At 33.5% G+C, this 17,070-nt stretch overlaps 2 protein-coding genes across 2 annotated transcripts; one reads left to right on the top strand and one right to left on the bottom strand.

Moving 5' to 3' along the window:
- Nucleotides 1–1,036: 1,036 nt before the first annotated feature.
- Nucleotides 1,037–8,400, bottom strand: LOC146958958 (uncharacterized). Its single transcript, XM_085740461.1, has 11 exons — nucleotides 7,942–8,400; nucleotides 6,937–6,994; nucleotides 5,564–5,653; nucleotides 5,040–5,134; nucleotides 4,857–4,910; nucleotides 4,467–4,604; nucleotides 3,500–3,557; nucleotides 3,299–3,413; nucleotides 2,440–2,509; nucleotides 1,572–1,643; nucleotides 1,037–1,415 (listed from the first exon to the last, which is right to left on the bottom strand). Exons 1-11 carry the CDS (start codon nucleotides 8,344–8,346, stop codon nucleotides 1,299–1,301), a joined length of 1,272 nt encoding a protein of 423 aa, XP_085596587.1. The 5' UTR covers nucleotides 8,347–8,400; the 3' UTR covers nucleotides 1,037–1,298.
- A 7,407-nt stretch (nucleotides 8,401–15,807) lies between these two features.
- LOC146958957 (uncharacterized) lies at nucleotides 15,808–16,721 on the top strand. Its single transcript, XM_085740460.1, has one exon. It carries the CDS (start codon nucleotides 15,936–15,938, stop codon nucleotides 16,455–16,457), a length of 522 nt encoding a protein of 173 aa, XP_085596586.1. The 5' UTR covers nucleotides 15,808–15,935; the 3' UTR covers nucleotides 16,458–16,721.
- The last annotated feature ends 349 nt before the right edge of the window (nucleotides 16,722–17,070 follow it).

Below are 17,070 nucleotides of genomic sequence, written 5' to 3'. Positions count from 1 at the left end.
TATAACTCTTGCTATTGGTAGTTAATTAAGTCACTCAATGTAAACTTTTTAGAGTGCTAACACAATTCTTGCTACGTTCGAGGTAAAAGTTGTTGAATATTTTGGTATTTATGTTATTGAAATTGTAAAATATCAAAGTAAACTATGTTAAAGAACTTAATCAATAAAAGTAGACAGTAGTGATAGTTCTTGGTCAATAATTTTCACAAGTTGAAGAACTTGTTTGCAAATCCCTTATAAACTCTTGATTTTTACTCAATTAAAATATCACTAAAATTTATTTATTCATTTTAAAAGAAAGTCTCAGACGGATGTTGAGAGAGAGGGAGGGGCGTTTTCATTTTGATTATATTTTAACAAAATTATTTTAACTTACAAAATTATTTTGAATACAAATTAAATTAGTCCCGAGGCACATTTGAGACGTTCAGATTATCATCATCTAAAATAAGTAATGGGAAAAAAAAATAGTAATTTAGTAAGGACAGAAATACCTAACTACAGGTATAAGCCTCTTTTGGGATATAATGGCTGATGGACAGCAACAAGATTATGCTCATGTAAAGTTGAAAATTTCCTAATCATTTTAGCCTTTTTCTCTCGTCAAAGTGGAGTTGTGTTAAAAAGATAATTATGCAAGATAAAAAAATTCTTTCTCACCGGTTCCCTACTCCACTAAAGACAATCCTTTTTAAGACATTGTCGGATATTAAATGTGGACACTTCTCATAACAAAAATTTGAATCGTTATTCCGATTTGTGAGAGACTAGTCTCTTCCCCTAGACCAAACCTTTGTTTGTGGAAAGATTACACTTTGATACAACATACAACAAGAACATTACACAAACATACAGTTTTGTAGCATCAAAAAGATAAAAAGAGAATATAAAAAAAAAAATATTTGACAACGAGATATAACATTTTAACATCAAAACTTTGATGTCAAATACGTCGTTTTCCTCAAAAAAAAAAAAAAAAATACAACGTCGTTTGATTTTTATATGCATTTCTGAAATACATACAAGTCGTAGAAGATAAAAAGCAAGAGAGATCGAGATAAATATATACCATGTCGCATACAGTGTCTATATTTTGATGTTCAAATTACATAAAACTATATGCCTAAAGCAAAACTTGATGGTAAAACCATAAAACCAAATGTGAAACTTTACACTCCAGTTTCTTTTTCTATTCTGCGGTTGTTACCCAGACTTGGACAATAAATTCACCTCTATACATGTATTAACTAAATGGACACAACATACAACAGCAACTCATCTATTTAGCAGTGGTCTGTTCATGGTTTATGTTGTGCGTATATCGATGTACGAATAGCTTGCTGAGGAGTCAGAGCTTTTCCATTAACAAGCACTTGCTCATAGAAATCCAGGCGTATAGATTTGAACTGGTAATGCTATTTTTAAATGTACATGAATGAGGCAAGAGAAAACCTTAATCAGAATATGATTTGTTTTATTACAACAGGGAATTAGCACATTATTGCTTTTAAATCAAGAATGTCTTTGTTGTCAAAAAAAAAAAATCAAGAATGTCTTTGAAAAAAGTGTACCTTTTCCTTCCAGGACACATCAACGTCACGAAAACAAGGATCAAGCAATGTGAGCTGATCTCCTCCTTTAATCTGGATGACATTAACAAGGGTTCATTTAACACCATTGATTCTTCAATTGATAACTATAACATTAATAAGGAAAGGGGGAAAAAACTGCCCCAAACTTTTATTTTAGAAAATAATATTCAACATGCTTGGATAAATAGCTTAATGAAACACTTACTCAATAAATGTTTATCATATAAAAGATCAAGTATAAGCTACTTTTTTCCAATCAAAGAGAAAATAAGGATAAATAGCAATCCAAGCTACTTTGAAAAGCTATAAAATAAGTGGAAAACAAATTTAGACATATCATAAACTATTTCGACAAGTTCTTCCAAGCAAGTGCTTCTATTATATGAAAAATTCAAATATGCATGCTCTTCCAATAAAGAGAGAAAAATGAACAAAAAATTTATTTGTCTACTATAACTTGATGGGGTCTTATATCAGCTGGACCAACCCTATATTTCGCAATTCTGAAGCTGCGCACTATCATTACATATTTGGTCTGCTCTTATCCTTGTTTATGTCTACTTTGACAGTTATCAATTCCCACAGCACATGATTTTATGGACACGCCTTAATTGCACCAAAGATCATGTGCTTAGAAGTGATTTGAGATTATGTCAAAAAAAAAAAAAACTGTAGACTACCTACTACCATTATTTTTTTACAATAAGTAATGTGAGAGAATGAATCATGCAACTGGTTTGTCACCCTAGAAATTTATCCAAGATAGTGAATTTTACTCTTTGAAAAACGTTACTGGGAAGAAAGAAAAAACAAGAGAAATGTCATAAAACTTCACAGCAATTCTTACCACATCCTGACGTACACCATAAATTGAAAGAACAAAGCAAGTTTGGTTTGAATCACACAGCAAATAGTATCTGCAAAATGAACAAGATCATCCAGGTCCAATTTCTGCGAAGACTGCAAGTGTAACTATTCTCAAGAAATTAACATAAAGGGAAGGCAAACACATTCTGAAAAACTACAGCCCCCATACCAACATACGTGATTGATATTTTCTTGCAACACAAATGAAAGTTATTATTTTGGAACAATCAGTCAGGTATGTATAATTTTTGAAAAGGAACAAATCAAGAATAATTTTTTAAGGAACATAATTATACAAAGGAGGGAAAAGGCGGCGTATCCTTTCTTTGTTGCATTAGATACAACCTAACCAATAAATATATGCTTGCATATGATTCTATTTAAATTAATCATCAAACAGGAATTATTCTTTTGTTATTGTTGGTCCCTCTAAAGCAGCGTTTATGGCTACGATGCCCTGTATTTGTTAAATTCAAAAGACCCCTTTCCCAACCACTTTTTTCACCTCCACCCCGACCCAATACCCACTGGAAAAATAAGGTTGAAAAGGATAAGGAAAAAACAGTCATTTAAATATTTAACTTCAAGCATATAAAAATTATCACAATTTAAATTGAAAAAGACATAGTATAGGCGTATTCACGGGAGGTTTTTAAATGCATTCGGTATAGTAAACATTTTCCACAAAATCAAGTCACTCCATTACTTTTAAAACTGGTTGGAAAGAAAACGACATTTCAAAACTCCAGAAAGAGGGTTACAAATGCAAGGAAATTGGTCGTTGTTTATACTAAAGATTATAAATAGCGAAAAATATGTTTCTGGAGCAGAAGACTTACAGGGGAGCAACACCCTCACTCCTGATTAAGAATAACACCTTCCCGTCTACTGCTAGAGCTCTATTAAGACCCTCTGACAGAAGGTCTATGGTAACTGTTCTGTATGGCGATTTCACTTGCACCAGAATGTAGACATGATGAATCAAGTCAGTTTATTACTATAAAAAAATGTACTACAGATGATGCTGGAATCATGCTTACAATTTACAGCAGCCAATGATGCTGCCAAAGAGGCGATTCGCTTAGCTCTTACATGTACCTGTACATAATAAAATGTAGGGTAAAATATGCTTTTCGTCCCTGTAATTATAGGCCATTTGAATTTTCGTCCCTGAGCTTACTAATCCTCCCATTTTGTCCCTGTAAATATTAATCATTTGAGATTTCATCCTAATTACAAAATTTTGCTGAGGTGGAGGGTAATTAGTGACGTGGCATCTGTTTAATGGTTTTTTGTCAGAACACGTCAGCAGATGGCGAGGGCAATGACATTTTTGCCCTTAACGAATCTGGGTTCGCGCGCAAAATGGTGTTGCAGAGAAGTGAAGGAGGGATGAAAATGGTTGTTGAAGTGGACAATATGCAGTAGAGAAAAAACCTCCTTCCATTGTTGTTCGTGTGTGTTGCTGGGAGTTGCAGTTGAATCTGCAAGGAAACTGAGAGGGAAAAGGAAGAAGATGAAGCCAGGGGTATTTCAGTCATTGCGCGCGAACCCAGATTCATTAAGGGCAAAAATGTCATTGCCCTCGCCATCTGCTGACGTGTCCTGACAAAAAACCATTAAACAGATGCCACGTCACTAATTACCCTCCACCTCAGCAAAATTTTGTAATTAGGATGAAATCTCAAATGGTTAATATTTACAGGGACAAAATGGGAGGATTAGTAAGTTCAGGGACGAAAATTCAAATGGCCTATAATTACAGGGACGAAAAGCATATTTTACCCTAAAATGTATAAACAAGCTGCCACCCTCAAAATAAGGTGATGACTACAATCCATTTCTTTTAAAAGAAAAAATTGGTACTTCAGAAGATAGTAGAATTGAAAAAGAATCCCCCACGCCAGGATATCAAGTTATTGAAAAATATGAAGAAAGAAAATGAATCAACAAATTACTAGCATATATTATTATTTATTACTACATAGCTAAAGAAAATTTCATTACCCTCAACAGATTGTCCACATTGTCAAGTAAATTGACAATTTTCTGAACCTCCTCTGCAGCGTTGAGACCTGGATCCTTTGAAGCAGCAGCCTCAAATCCACTAAGGGCCCTATCATAGTTCTCTAGATATTTGTTAGCCTGTAACAAATTATTTAGACAGACAATAAAAACTCCAGCCAATACACAATATGTGCACTATACGTGATTTTGAAGATTCAATGTTATTCCTTTATATAAAACATGGGAAGGCAGAAGCTGATAAATATGATACCAAAGATTCAATATTATTCCTTTATATAAAATGTATGCTAACATATTTAATCTCCAAACTCTTCTCTGACAAAGACTTAAACATAATGAAGTAGAATAAAAGGATCAAATGCAACTTACAATGGCACTATTAAAGTAAAAGTCAGGATTGGACTTGATCCCTTCATCTTTCTCCTGGTACATATTGACCAAACATTTGGTTAGGTCTTCCACATTTTTAAATAATAAGCCTATTCACTACTATTAGATTTAATAATAATCTCAATTAAGAGTAAAGTTTAAACCATTCCTCTTCATACTTACAGCATTTTGATATGCTTTTAAAGAATGTGAAAGTCTGGTATGATCCCAACCTCCAGTGACAAAAAAACTTGTCAGATATGCATTTCCAAGATTATCTGTCAAGAAGATCAGATAGTCAGATGGGATTTGAAAGCCAAAAAATATTGCCGGTTATTTATTAAAAAAAGATCTAGCACAATATTAAAAGGAAAATGAAAATTTAATGACGAATTATGTTCAGTCACAAACAATGTACAAGGACAAGCATTAAAAGCATTAAGGTAGCAAGTCTCTTGGGGCAACCAGAAAAGAATAACTGGTTTCCTAGATTCAATTTCAATCATCAGTACATTTCAGGAAAGAAACAACTGAGTTGCATAAGGCAATTTAAAAAGTAAATGTAAATTTTAAAAGGATTTAAATTCATCAAGTTGTTAAAGTTCATTTTCATAGCAACGTACATTTTAAAAATATTATAATAAGAATAATAGTAACAACAACGAGTCAACGACAAGTACAACAAATAATTTAAATTTAAATCTTACACCAAGAGTTCCCATCCTTGACATCCAAAGCAATTGCTTCCTTGGCATGTTGAATGCTTTCATCAACGAGTTCAGCTTGATTATCCGCACCTGATTTCGCAGCAAGCACGGTAATGAATCAACAAGTGCTTGTACAACACATAAAAGAATAGTAGGGTCATAGGAATAGTTTAGTAAAGCTATACTAAATAGGTAATTTACAATTCACTTTTCTATCCACTTTCCCCATTCAACTTCATTCTTACATGCACCAATTTCCCTTAGTCGTTGCTCACTCTCCTTCCCAGTTTTTCATTTTTCCGCATACATGTGTGCATGATCAAATTCTAGGGCATTATAAAACAAACTAAAGTAACCGCTTGCAAGCAGTTTCTGTACCTTAAGACCAGACCACCAGGTTTCTTTATCTCTTTTATGTTTACATCCAGTCAACTTTTATTATAGTAAGGTTACATCCAGTCGACTGCAAGCAATCTGTGGGTAGGCATTCTATTAATAAGGTTTATGTAAGGCGCAGAGGGTCAATGGGCCAGCCAACCTAGTCTAGAATTATGTTGTAATTGAATACAAGGAATAGGAGAAGATGATTAGAAGGGGCACTCGGTTATTACTCCCTCCTTCTCAAAATAAATGTCACTTTTGTATTGTGCACGGTTCTTAAGGAAATGATTAGTTGTGTTGATTTCAATGGTAAAATTAATATCATTTACTAAAACAACCCTAATAATTATAGTTGATGGAATAGTTAAGTGAAAGGAAATTCATTAAATAAGGATATGTTAGTGGAAAAAAATAATAAATGTTGCATTGATATTCTAAAGTGACAATTATTTTGAAACAAAGAAAAAATGCAAACGTGACAGTTATTATGAGACGGAGGGAGTACGTATTGGTTTTGGCGGGTTGGGAGAGGAGGAAGGCTCCTAACTCCTGCCTATATAAGTAACTTCTGTAACTCCTGGGCCTTTTCAACAATTAATCAATCTTCATTCAGAATTTTATATTCATAAAGATACCAGTTCTAACACAATCATAACATATCGTGTTCTCGTAAAAATTAAGACATACTTTCTACAATTATAAAATCTGGTGAATACAACAACAACAACAACAACCAGCCTTATCCCACTAAGTGGAGTCGGCAATTATAAAATCTGGTGAATGAGTGAGATTTTCTCTAGCTACGGCATAAAGATTGGATTAAGAACTAACTACTCTATATAACCAAATCATCTGACCGGTTAGTATAAATATTCCTAAGATCAGTGAAGAAAGGACAGACGAGGAAACAGAAAAATCAGATTCCGCCATATTAGGACAAGTGAAAAACAGTAGATCTTAAAAAAAATAAAGGTTAAAGCGGAATGCCTTACTTTGAGACATACTTCTTTTAAGCATTGATAATTGACAAAGAATCTTCTTGTTAGGACCCTGCATAAACAACCAATATCTATCATCACTTGTAGGTTCAACACATAGAATCTCAACCAGAATAAAGTGAAACCAAGACTCCGGAGTCCGGAGGAAAAAGTAATTTCCTAGATTTTCAATATTCATATTAAAATATAGAAAAAATTTAAAGATAATAATAAATGGTATTAACCCATTTGGGTTGGCCGAGTGGTGCGGGCTTCGGACCTTGGAGTGTGCTCCTCTCAAGGTCTTAGGTTTGATTCCCCCGGTGCCAATTCGGTGGCCAAGTCCATACATAGCATACTGGCTTAAAATGGGGGCCCGGCAAGTGGACGGTTGGGATTGGACCCCTCGGATGTCCTTAGGCCAAATACCGAGTTTTAAAAAAAAAATGGCATTTCCTCAAAGTAAATTACCACAAAACCAAGAACCAAACTATTGTTGTCAACACTAAAAGTGAAATAATTTAAAAGCATGAAAAACAAAGAATAAACAACTCAACATGTATGAGAACCATGACAGAAATTACGTAACATCCATAAAAAATTCATAGATTCTATCAATAAAAATAACCAGCTTATGTAAAAAAATAACTCCGACAAATAAATACAAACCACTAAATACAATTAGTTTAAGCCATGTTTGACACACATGTTCACGGTTATATCCTCCGTCCCATAAGCTTTACTAAGATTAAGGATTAAACTTGTTTTGGAAATAGACAACTGCTTCTTACTCTAATACCAAATGTTCCTGGAGTTAAGATCATATTCATACATCTTCTAGAAATAGAAATAATAGCATTTGGAGGATAGATTATAATCTACCATCATGTTTCTTCAATCATAACCTCAAAAGCCTAAATAAGCACACTATTACAAAAACAGAGTAAAATTTCATTGAGTCAATTTATCAAACACCTCATACGTATTACAATAATGCATTGTGTAGAGTAAGTTAGTTACCTTATTCAATGCAAGATTGAGGCAGTTTTTAGCAGCAGATAAATCACCTTTTTTCCAAATACAGTTTCCTAAACATAACCAAGCATCTGCAAGAGATGGATTCAGCTTAACAGCTTTTGATAGATGATCTTCAGCTTCTTTCTTATATTCAGGAAATACATCCAACACTTTTCCTCGAAGATGTTCAAATACTGCTCGTTGCGTAGGTGATTTTCTTTCTTCTGGAGGAACGGAATCGAGTAGAGTGAGAATGAGATCGGAGTGTTGTTGCAATTTGGAGGTTCTGTCGTCAGGGTTTTGTGGGAAAAATGTATCACGAAGAAGGTAAAGTTCGTCAGTGGATTTTGCAGCTTTCACCAATAACGCTTCTTCTTCTTCTACTTCGCCGCTGCCTGAATTCTCCATCTCACTCCTCAGAATGGAATGGAGGTTTAAACTTTAAACCCAGAAACTCAATTCAAGATTCTTCTTCAACACCGAGCTTGCTTTTCATCCATCTTAGGTTTTTTTTTTTAATTAAAGTTATAAGTTTTAAAAAAAAAAAAAAACTCTCATTAGAAAAACTCTAGAACAATAATAATATCAAGAGTTTAGAGAAAAACTAAAATCGACTAATATTGCATTTAGGGATATGGAGGCATGAATTAAACATATGGGGACCAAACTTAAAATATAGTTTAGTAAGGAAAAAATAAATCTTCAAATGTACAATTTATACAAGAAAATTAAGAAATTATATGATATGTTTGAAGTCAATAATGTCAAACAAATATAAAATAAAATAAAAAGTATTATAGAGTAGAAAATTAAGTGTTTAAGACTCGATGTATGTATACAATATTTTATAAAGTTTACAAAAAGAAATATAAACCTAAAAAATATAATATACAGTACTTTAGAAAATTAAAAAATCTTGGGGTATAGTAATATGTATGCATTACTATATCTATACAGGGGTATTTATGTCAATTAAAAAATATAAATCTTTCTTTTCTTTCACTTTCTATTAAATCAAACAACCAAAACAATCCCTTCACTTTCCACTTCCTTTTTTTCCTCGTACCATCTTTCCTTTCACTATCTTTCCTCATATTTTCTCTTCACATCCAAACATAAAGAAAAGGGTTTGAATGCTTGATTAATGTCTTAATCAGCCTTATTTGGAGGAACATGTGCTGGGTTTGTAGGCAATTGGAAGTCTTCGTCTAAAATAGTTTTGTTCCCCAAATTCCACAAATGTTAACAAAGTAACCATAAAAATATAAGTTCAATCTTCCCTCTGAGCTTCATGCAGTTTTGTTTGTGACATTCTTGAAGGTTTGATTATTGCAATTCAAAGAGAAAAATAATAATTTGATTAGAATCAACTAACATGATCCAAATTTGAATGCCAAGGGGCAACCATTAGGCAGATGATGAAAGTTTCATTCCATGTTCCACTTTAAGTGGATAAAGGAGAAACTCGTGCATCTCATTTGCTCGTGTAGAAATTCATGATAAGACAATCATACGCCTCCATCCACATGAAGTTTAAACCTAATGGATCATTTCAAAATTCACACTGCTCTTGTTAGGAAAAATCAGCATGAGAAAAGAAATGAACACAATCACAATATAAGAACATAACATGGAAATTCCAAACCGAATAAAAAACCACGACTGTTGTCTAAAGACAACCAAAGAATAACACTATATGTAAATTATTACAACACATAAGTTATTCTCAAACACCGACTGCCGAAGTACACCCACACCCTCCAAAGAAATACTCCCTCCGTCCCAAATTATAAGCAAAAAAAAATATTTTCACACTTATTAAGAAAACTAAAATATTGTAGTTTGTAGTATAGTTTTTTGTGTAATCCTTGGAATAAGTTTCATAGAAAGATATAAAAACAACTTTTATTAATTAGTTATAGAAAAAATGAAAGAGAAAGCATAATGAATGCAAATTGCATTTAATTTCTCCTTAAAAAAGATGATTTTTTGAAAAAACATAATTAAATAAGATAAAAGTTAGTCTTTTTTGCTTATAATTTGGGGCAAAGAAAATGAGTTTTTTTCCTTATAATTTAGGACGGAGGGAGTACCTAATTACATCTCATCACTCTAGTATAAGAAAAAAAGTCAAATATAAACTTAAAGTGTTTTCGACTTGTGCAACTTATAACGAAGAAATACAACCTATGTTTAAGCATTGCTCTACTTATCTTGTACTTCAAAAAACTTGCCGAACAAAAAAATAAACAGGTGAATGAACCACCTACTTGTCTTGGACTTCAAGAAACAATCTTATGACCTACAAAAAATTATCAAGCAAAAGAGTAACAAATAAAAGAACCACATAGAATGTCTTCTACGCCATGTGGAACTTTAAAATATATTTTCAACCAAAACTAACATCTTTCAATCCCCTTCAAAAGGTTGATGTTTTTCTCGTTAAATATCATAGGCACTCTATACCATGAAGTGTCTAGTGATCATTCCACCACCCCAACCAATTTTTTTTTTTTTTTTTTTTTTGAATAAGCAAATATTATTAAGCAAGGTTTGCACAAGAAGCACTATAACCTGCTAGGAGGAAAAAGAGTACAAAGAGGCCAAATGACAGCCCCATAAAACAACCAGACTCGATAAAAAACCTCCTACTGTTCGCAAAACTGAGCCGAACAAAGAACAAAACATACAAACGCTACACAAAACACAAACGCAGCAAAAAACTACACCCCTGTGCCTGAAGCCCAACCACAAAACAAAACCTGCAGAATTCTGCAGGCCTCCTTAACAAAACGCAGCTGCTGCTGCATTACCAAACAACAAAACCAGCAGCCCCAGTCAACTTCGAGCAGCTCCAAGACACCACCTAGGATCCCAACACCACTCGTAAAACAAACACGGTTGGATTGCAAGCCTAGAAATACACCACCTCCAGGACGTTACTTTAATATCTTCCAACATATCCTCCTCTTCCAATACACCATTATTGAAAATGATATCATTCCTAACTTTCCAAATAGCCCAAATGGTAGCATGCCAAATAACCCGGAATCCACTTTTCAACTCCTTCCTGTTATTCATTAAATCATCCCAACACCGCCAATGCTCGAACAGATTTGACGGCATTATAAAATTAACTTGTAACCAATTTTGAACTTTAGCCCAAACCTTCCAAGCTACTTTACAATGCATAAAAAGATGCGTAGTTGATTCCTCCCTTTCGTTACACAATACACACAAATTGCTATCATCCGGACGAAGAACATTCCTAATAGTCAAATTCAGCCTAGTTGGTAACCTATCTAGTAACCCCTTCCAAGAATGAGCCACCACCTTAGACGGAGCCTTACTCTTCCAAACTTGGTTAAAAACCCTGCATTCATCTTCACCCCACTGACCAAGAACCATGGACGCCTTCTCCAATTTCTTATACATAGACTGAACCGTGAATACACCTTGATCCTCCAACTTCCAACGCCACTTGTCCTCCCCTAGACTCCAAACAAAGTCTTGAAGATCCATGCGCAAATGACCTAGGAGCTCATTCTCCCAGACAAACAATCTCCTCCGCCAACTAAAGTTCCAACCGGTATCCCCACCTCCTTCCCGCCACAATTCCGCTATACTAGCCTCCTTGTGATTAGAAAGAGCAAAAAGTCTTGGATACTTAGAAGCCAAGGTTACCTCTCCGTTCCATTTACAATTCCAAAAAGATGTATTTCGTCCATTATTCACTTTCCTCACGACCTCCGTATTAAACCACCTCTCGCTGCCCACGTCCTCGTCTAACCGCAAAATATTATTCCACCATTGTGAAGCATACCGGTACCAAGCACCACTTTCCCCTCCCAAAAGATTTTGAATCGAAGGTCCATATTTATCAATCAACACCTCCTTCCAAAGAAACTCCTCACCTTGTAGAATTCTCCATCTCCACTTCGCCAAAAGACTTAAGTTAACCATCCTTAAGTCTCTAATACCAAGGCCTCCTTTCTCTTTCGGTTGACACACATTACTCCACTTCACCCAACTAATTTTCCGACCTCCACCGACTCCTCCCCAAAGGAACTCCCTTTGGATCCGCACCAAACTACGCCAAACCGTAACAGGCATTTTCATAAAGGAAAGGTAGAAAGTTGGAATAGCATTCAACACCGAATTAAGGAGCACAATTCTCCCCCCAAAACTAAGGAATTTGTTCCCCCAAGAGTTTAATCTTTTCAACACGTGGTCCAACAAAGAATCCCAAGTCGAAGCACTCCTATGATTCGCCCCCACCGGTAGCCCCAAATACTTGAATGGCAGATGACTTTCACTACACCCCAGAAAATGACACGCCATCTCCATAAACTCCGTTGGGACATTTATACCGATTAAATTACTCTTCAAAAAATTAACCTTTAAACCGGAAACCTCTTCAAAGCCTTGTAGCACCGCTTTCAAAGTCCACAGATTTCCAACCGTCGGTTTTCCTATGCAAATAGTATCATCGGCATATTGTAGGTGCGAAACCCGTATGCCATCATCCTTAAATTGGAAGCCTTCGTACAAATTACGCCTAACCGCATTCCTCATCAATCCACTAAAACCTTCGGCCACCATTAGAAACAAGAACGGTGCCAAAGGATCTCCTTGTTTAAGACCCTTTTGAATATTAATTTCTTCCGTGGGACTCCCATTAACAAGAATTGACATACTACCCCCACACACACACGCCTTCATCCACGCCACCCACTTACTACCAAAACCCAATCTCCCCATCATGTACACCAAAAAACTCCAATCAACTATCTGATTAGCAGCACTAGCAGGCAAATCATGTATGCTAACTCATGTTGAAGTATAAAAAAGTTGAGTTTGTTTAATATATTGGAATTTTTGTTTTTTCTTATATATAATTAGGCATTATCCATGGTTCCCGACAATATTCGCTCATGACATTGAGACCATTACTCTTTACATACCAACGATTAGCGGGAAAGCAACAACACGCTCTCACGTCAATAGGCCGCTTGTAGCTGTATACTTATCTGGGTCTTGTTAATCATTGTCATAAAAATATTATTTAAGGAATTCATTAAAAGAAATTTTGTCTTGAAAATACAAATAAAATACATGTAAAAGTTATAACTATACAATTTTTAATGTATAAGTTACCACGTTTAGATGCTTAGACAATGTCTTAAGAACACTTATTAGCATTGTGGTAATAAATGCTCTAAGAATATTAGTTAAGAAAATAGAAAAATTAAAATTTTAAGGGTCATGTTAACTTATGCCCTAAGGGCACATGTTAAGCAATCCTAAAATAGAAATATTTCATTAATAGTTGTGCATTCAACTAATTAAAAGTTAACAAATTAAATGCAATACACAAATTTCAATAAAAAGTTTCTACATTTGACTCATTAACTTGTGCCTTGAGGGCACAAGTTAACATTCCCCAAATTGTAATTTTTATAAAGTTGATTTAAGTGGAATTTCAAGACAATTTTTTTAACTTTGTTTCCTTAATAAATGTGACATATGGACACTCTTTAACATTTTCCTACTTTTTATTCATTTTATTTTTTACTTTTAATTTATATTTTGAAAGAAAAAATTTAAATGTTAAAAAAAATACAAATTTTTACATTTAATTTTGTTTCTTTAATTTTTACATTTATTTATCAGTGTATTTTGTTGTGCAAAACGGATTACAACACAAATTTTTCACCAAAAACATATGACTGAAAAATAATTTCATGAACACAAAAACATATGACTGAAAAATAATTTCCTGAACACAATTATACTATGATAAAAAAAAAAGTTTATAAATGAAAGGGAAAAAAAGAAGTAAGTACTTAGGTTTTATCAAGATATTGTTTTAAAAAAAGGTTTTATCAAGATATAAATGAAATTCAAACTATCCCCGTGAGCTTAGTTCAGTTGGTAGAAATATTGCATATTATATGTAGGGGCCGGAGTTCGAACCCCGGACAACCTACTTCTTCACAATTTAAACGTGTGAGCTCTAGCCACTAAACTTTAAACGTGTGAGCTCTAGCCACTAAACTACTTGATCACAATTTAAACGTGTGAGCTCTAGCCACTAAACTACTTGGAAAAAAAAAAATGAAATCCAAACTGTACACGAAAAGGGTTTATGTTAGTAATGTGGATATCATTGAAAATTTGTTCTCGACTGAGCTCTAGCCACTAAACTATTTGACAAAAAAAAAATTTGACAAAAAAAAAATGAAATTCAAACTGTACACGAAAAGGGTTTATGTTAGTAATGTGGATATCATTGAAAATTTGTTCTCGACTTCTCGTCCAATATTTTCAGAAATCCTTAAAATCCTTTTTTTTTTCCTTCCAATTTTGACTCTATTGTTATAGTTAACTAATTCGGGTGAGATTTGTCATTATGTACAAATCTTGAAAATATTGAAGAAAATTTTTACACCTCCAAATCTGGATGTGTAAAAAATGAAAAATCCATAATGTAAAAAAACTGGAAAATTTTGAAGTGTTGAAATTCATTGTATTTAGTGTGGGATGTTAGACTTCTTAAAATAATTTTAGAGTTGATAAAAAAATCCTCAGAAATTGCATTTTCCACCTTTGAAATTTTTTTAAAGTCCATATAAGATGTTACACTTCTTATAATAATTTTAGTGAAGTTAAACCATCTCCACCACCAAAAAAAATAATATCTCAAATGAGAATCTTATCGAATAAGATATTATTATTTAGGTATTTCTATTATGAAGAAAAATAAGGTGTTTATTGAGAAGATGCGTTTAATAATTGCATACTCCCTTCGGGGGATCCATCAATTACGATGACTAGCTGTAATTTTGTCATAATCACTCAAATTCAACATATGATGTTAATAATATAGATTCTTGATTGTGTGACTTTGATCAGCTCATTTATTTTTCTTTTTGGATTGTAGATGAAATGATAAAATTACCGTTAAAAATCCGCACACGTAACTATGATGACTTAGATTATAATTGATTGAATGTGTTCAACTTAATAGTAATATTAACATTTGTTAGTTAAGTTAAGTCTTGATTAACACATTTCTTTCTTTTTGATCAAGTGATTACCACCTTTATATGGAATACTGAAAATGCAATAATAATCTTATGGCAGGTTTTTAGTAGAATCTTATGGCAATTAGCACACATGAGCGTGACTGAAAAAATAAATAAGCAAGGAAAATTATTTTAACTTAGAACCAAAGGGTGAGGTGGGGGCTAGAGACTTGTTGAAGTAGTATGAACAGGCAGACAATTATTGGACCCACACGGACACACGCGTTTGGGTTTATTCATTCACGACGAAATTTCAACCTCAGTGTGACAACCATAAAATAAAATTATGTGACAATCATAAAATAAAATAAAATAAATTGCCAAATTGTGGTAGCATAGCATTGCATTTGGCATTTGCACCTTCTTCCTATTTTCTCATTAGTCTTACCACTAGTGTATAACGCGCATTTCCAAAGTCTCATAATTCCATTTTCCAGCACAGACACACCGGTCAACAAATCTCAATCTGACACACGCACATGCTAATTTCATTTCACTGCATAAACTATAATATCATATCATGCACATTCAATAATCAATATAATATACTATTCCAATATAATAATATTCCATTGACTATACTCTTCCTTACACCCTCCGGTCACTAATATAAGCAAAAATCCACTTTCTAGGTTCATTCAATAAATGATGTATGTAGCCTATAATAAAGACCACATACATCATTAATTGAATGAACCTAGAAATTGAATTTTTGCTTATATTAGTGACCGGAGGGTGTAATTATTATTCTCCTATATATATACTCATACCTTCCCCTTCCTGTACTCAAACCAAAACAGCTTCTATCAACAATCAACAACGCAAACACTTTTTTTCTTCCTCTCATCAATTCAAGATTACTAGCTCCAAGAAGATCAAATTATAAGGTAATATTTTTTATTGATCGTGATGGGAAATTACGTTTCATGCACCTTAGCACCACCGTTGATGAGGAACGCAAAAGCAACAAGAGTAATCCTTCCAACAGGAGAAGTGAAACAATTCAGAGAAATCATGAAAGCTGCTGAGCTTATGTTAGAGAATCCAAATTATTTCTTAGTCAACTCTCGATCTCTTCATATTTCTAGAAGATTTTCTCCTCTTGCTGCAGATGAAGAATTGGAATTTGGAAATGTTTACATATTTTTTCCTATGAGAAGACTCAATTCTGTGGTCACCGGAGCTGACATGGCGGTGCTGTTTTTGGCGGCGAATTCGGCTGCGAAGCGGTTACGTGCCGGAAAGACACGTGTTCAGCCGGATGAGAGTTCGGAAGTGAAGGGTGATTGTGTTGAGAATGATCAAAATGAATGTGTTCCGAGGTTGAGTTTGGAAGGTGTGGAATCAGGGTTTAGTTATAGGTTAAGTTATTGTAGATCAAAGAAACCTATTTTGGAGACTATAAATGAAGAACCAATTAGGTCAAGATAAAGGAATTAATCAAGGTGTTGTAGATGATTATCAATGTTTTAAAAATTGAATAAACACTGATAATGTTATAGTGTGCTTATAATAGATCTTTGGTGATGTTAATAGAATCCGTTAATTTTAGGTAGTAGAATAGAGATTAGTATTTGGTTGATTCATGCAACACTTCAAAAAATTATGTGAGGTGTGGCTATCTATATTCTATAGTATCTTTGATCTGTACAAAAATCATTTGTGGACTGAAGAAAGTTTGCGCCTTATTCATGATATGATATGATATTTTCTTGTCCATGTAGAATGAGATTCATATTTAATTGGATGCATATATAAATAGTTGTATTAAGTAGATTATCTTTTATTAAAATAACTAAAATTTTATAGCTTATATAAATTATCTTCTCTTTCTTTTCTATGGTCATTTTCATTTGCTAATAAATAATAATAATAATGGTTTTTTATTGATTTTGATTTATATGTTTTTCTTTCGATCTACTACTGTTGTAGGTTGATAATTAGATATAGGTATGATACGAGATTCAGTGATGGCTTATTGGATGTGAATAATGCACTATATAACGCATATTTGTTAATGTAGGTTGATAATTAGATATAGGTA

Source organism: Medicago sativa, chromosome 1 (genome assembly GCF_051527215.1).
Source record: "Medicago sativa cultivar Bolivia chromosome 1, Bolivia_mono, whole genome shotgun sequence".
Classification (NCBI taxonomy): Eukaryota; Viridiplantae; Streptophyta; class Magnoliopsida; order Fabales; family Fabaceae; genus Medicago; species Medicago sativa.
Note: the sequence above shows the minus strand (reverse complement) of the source record. Positions and strands in the feature narration are given on the sequence as shown.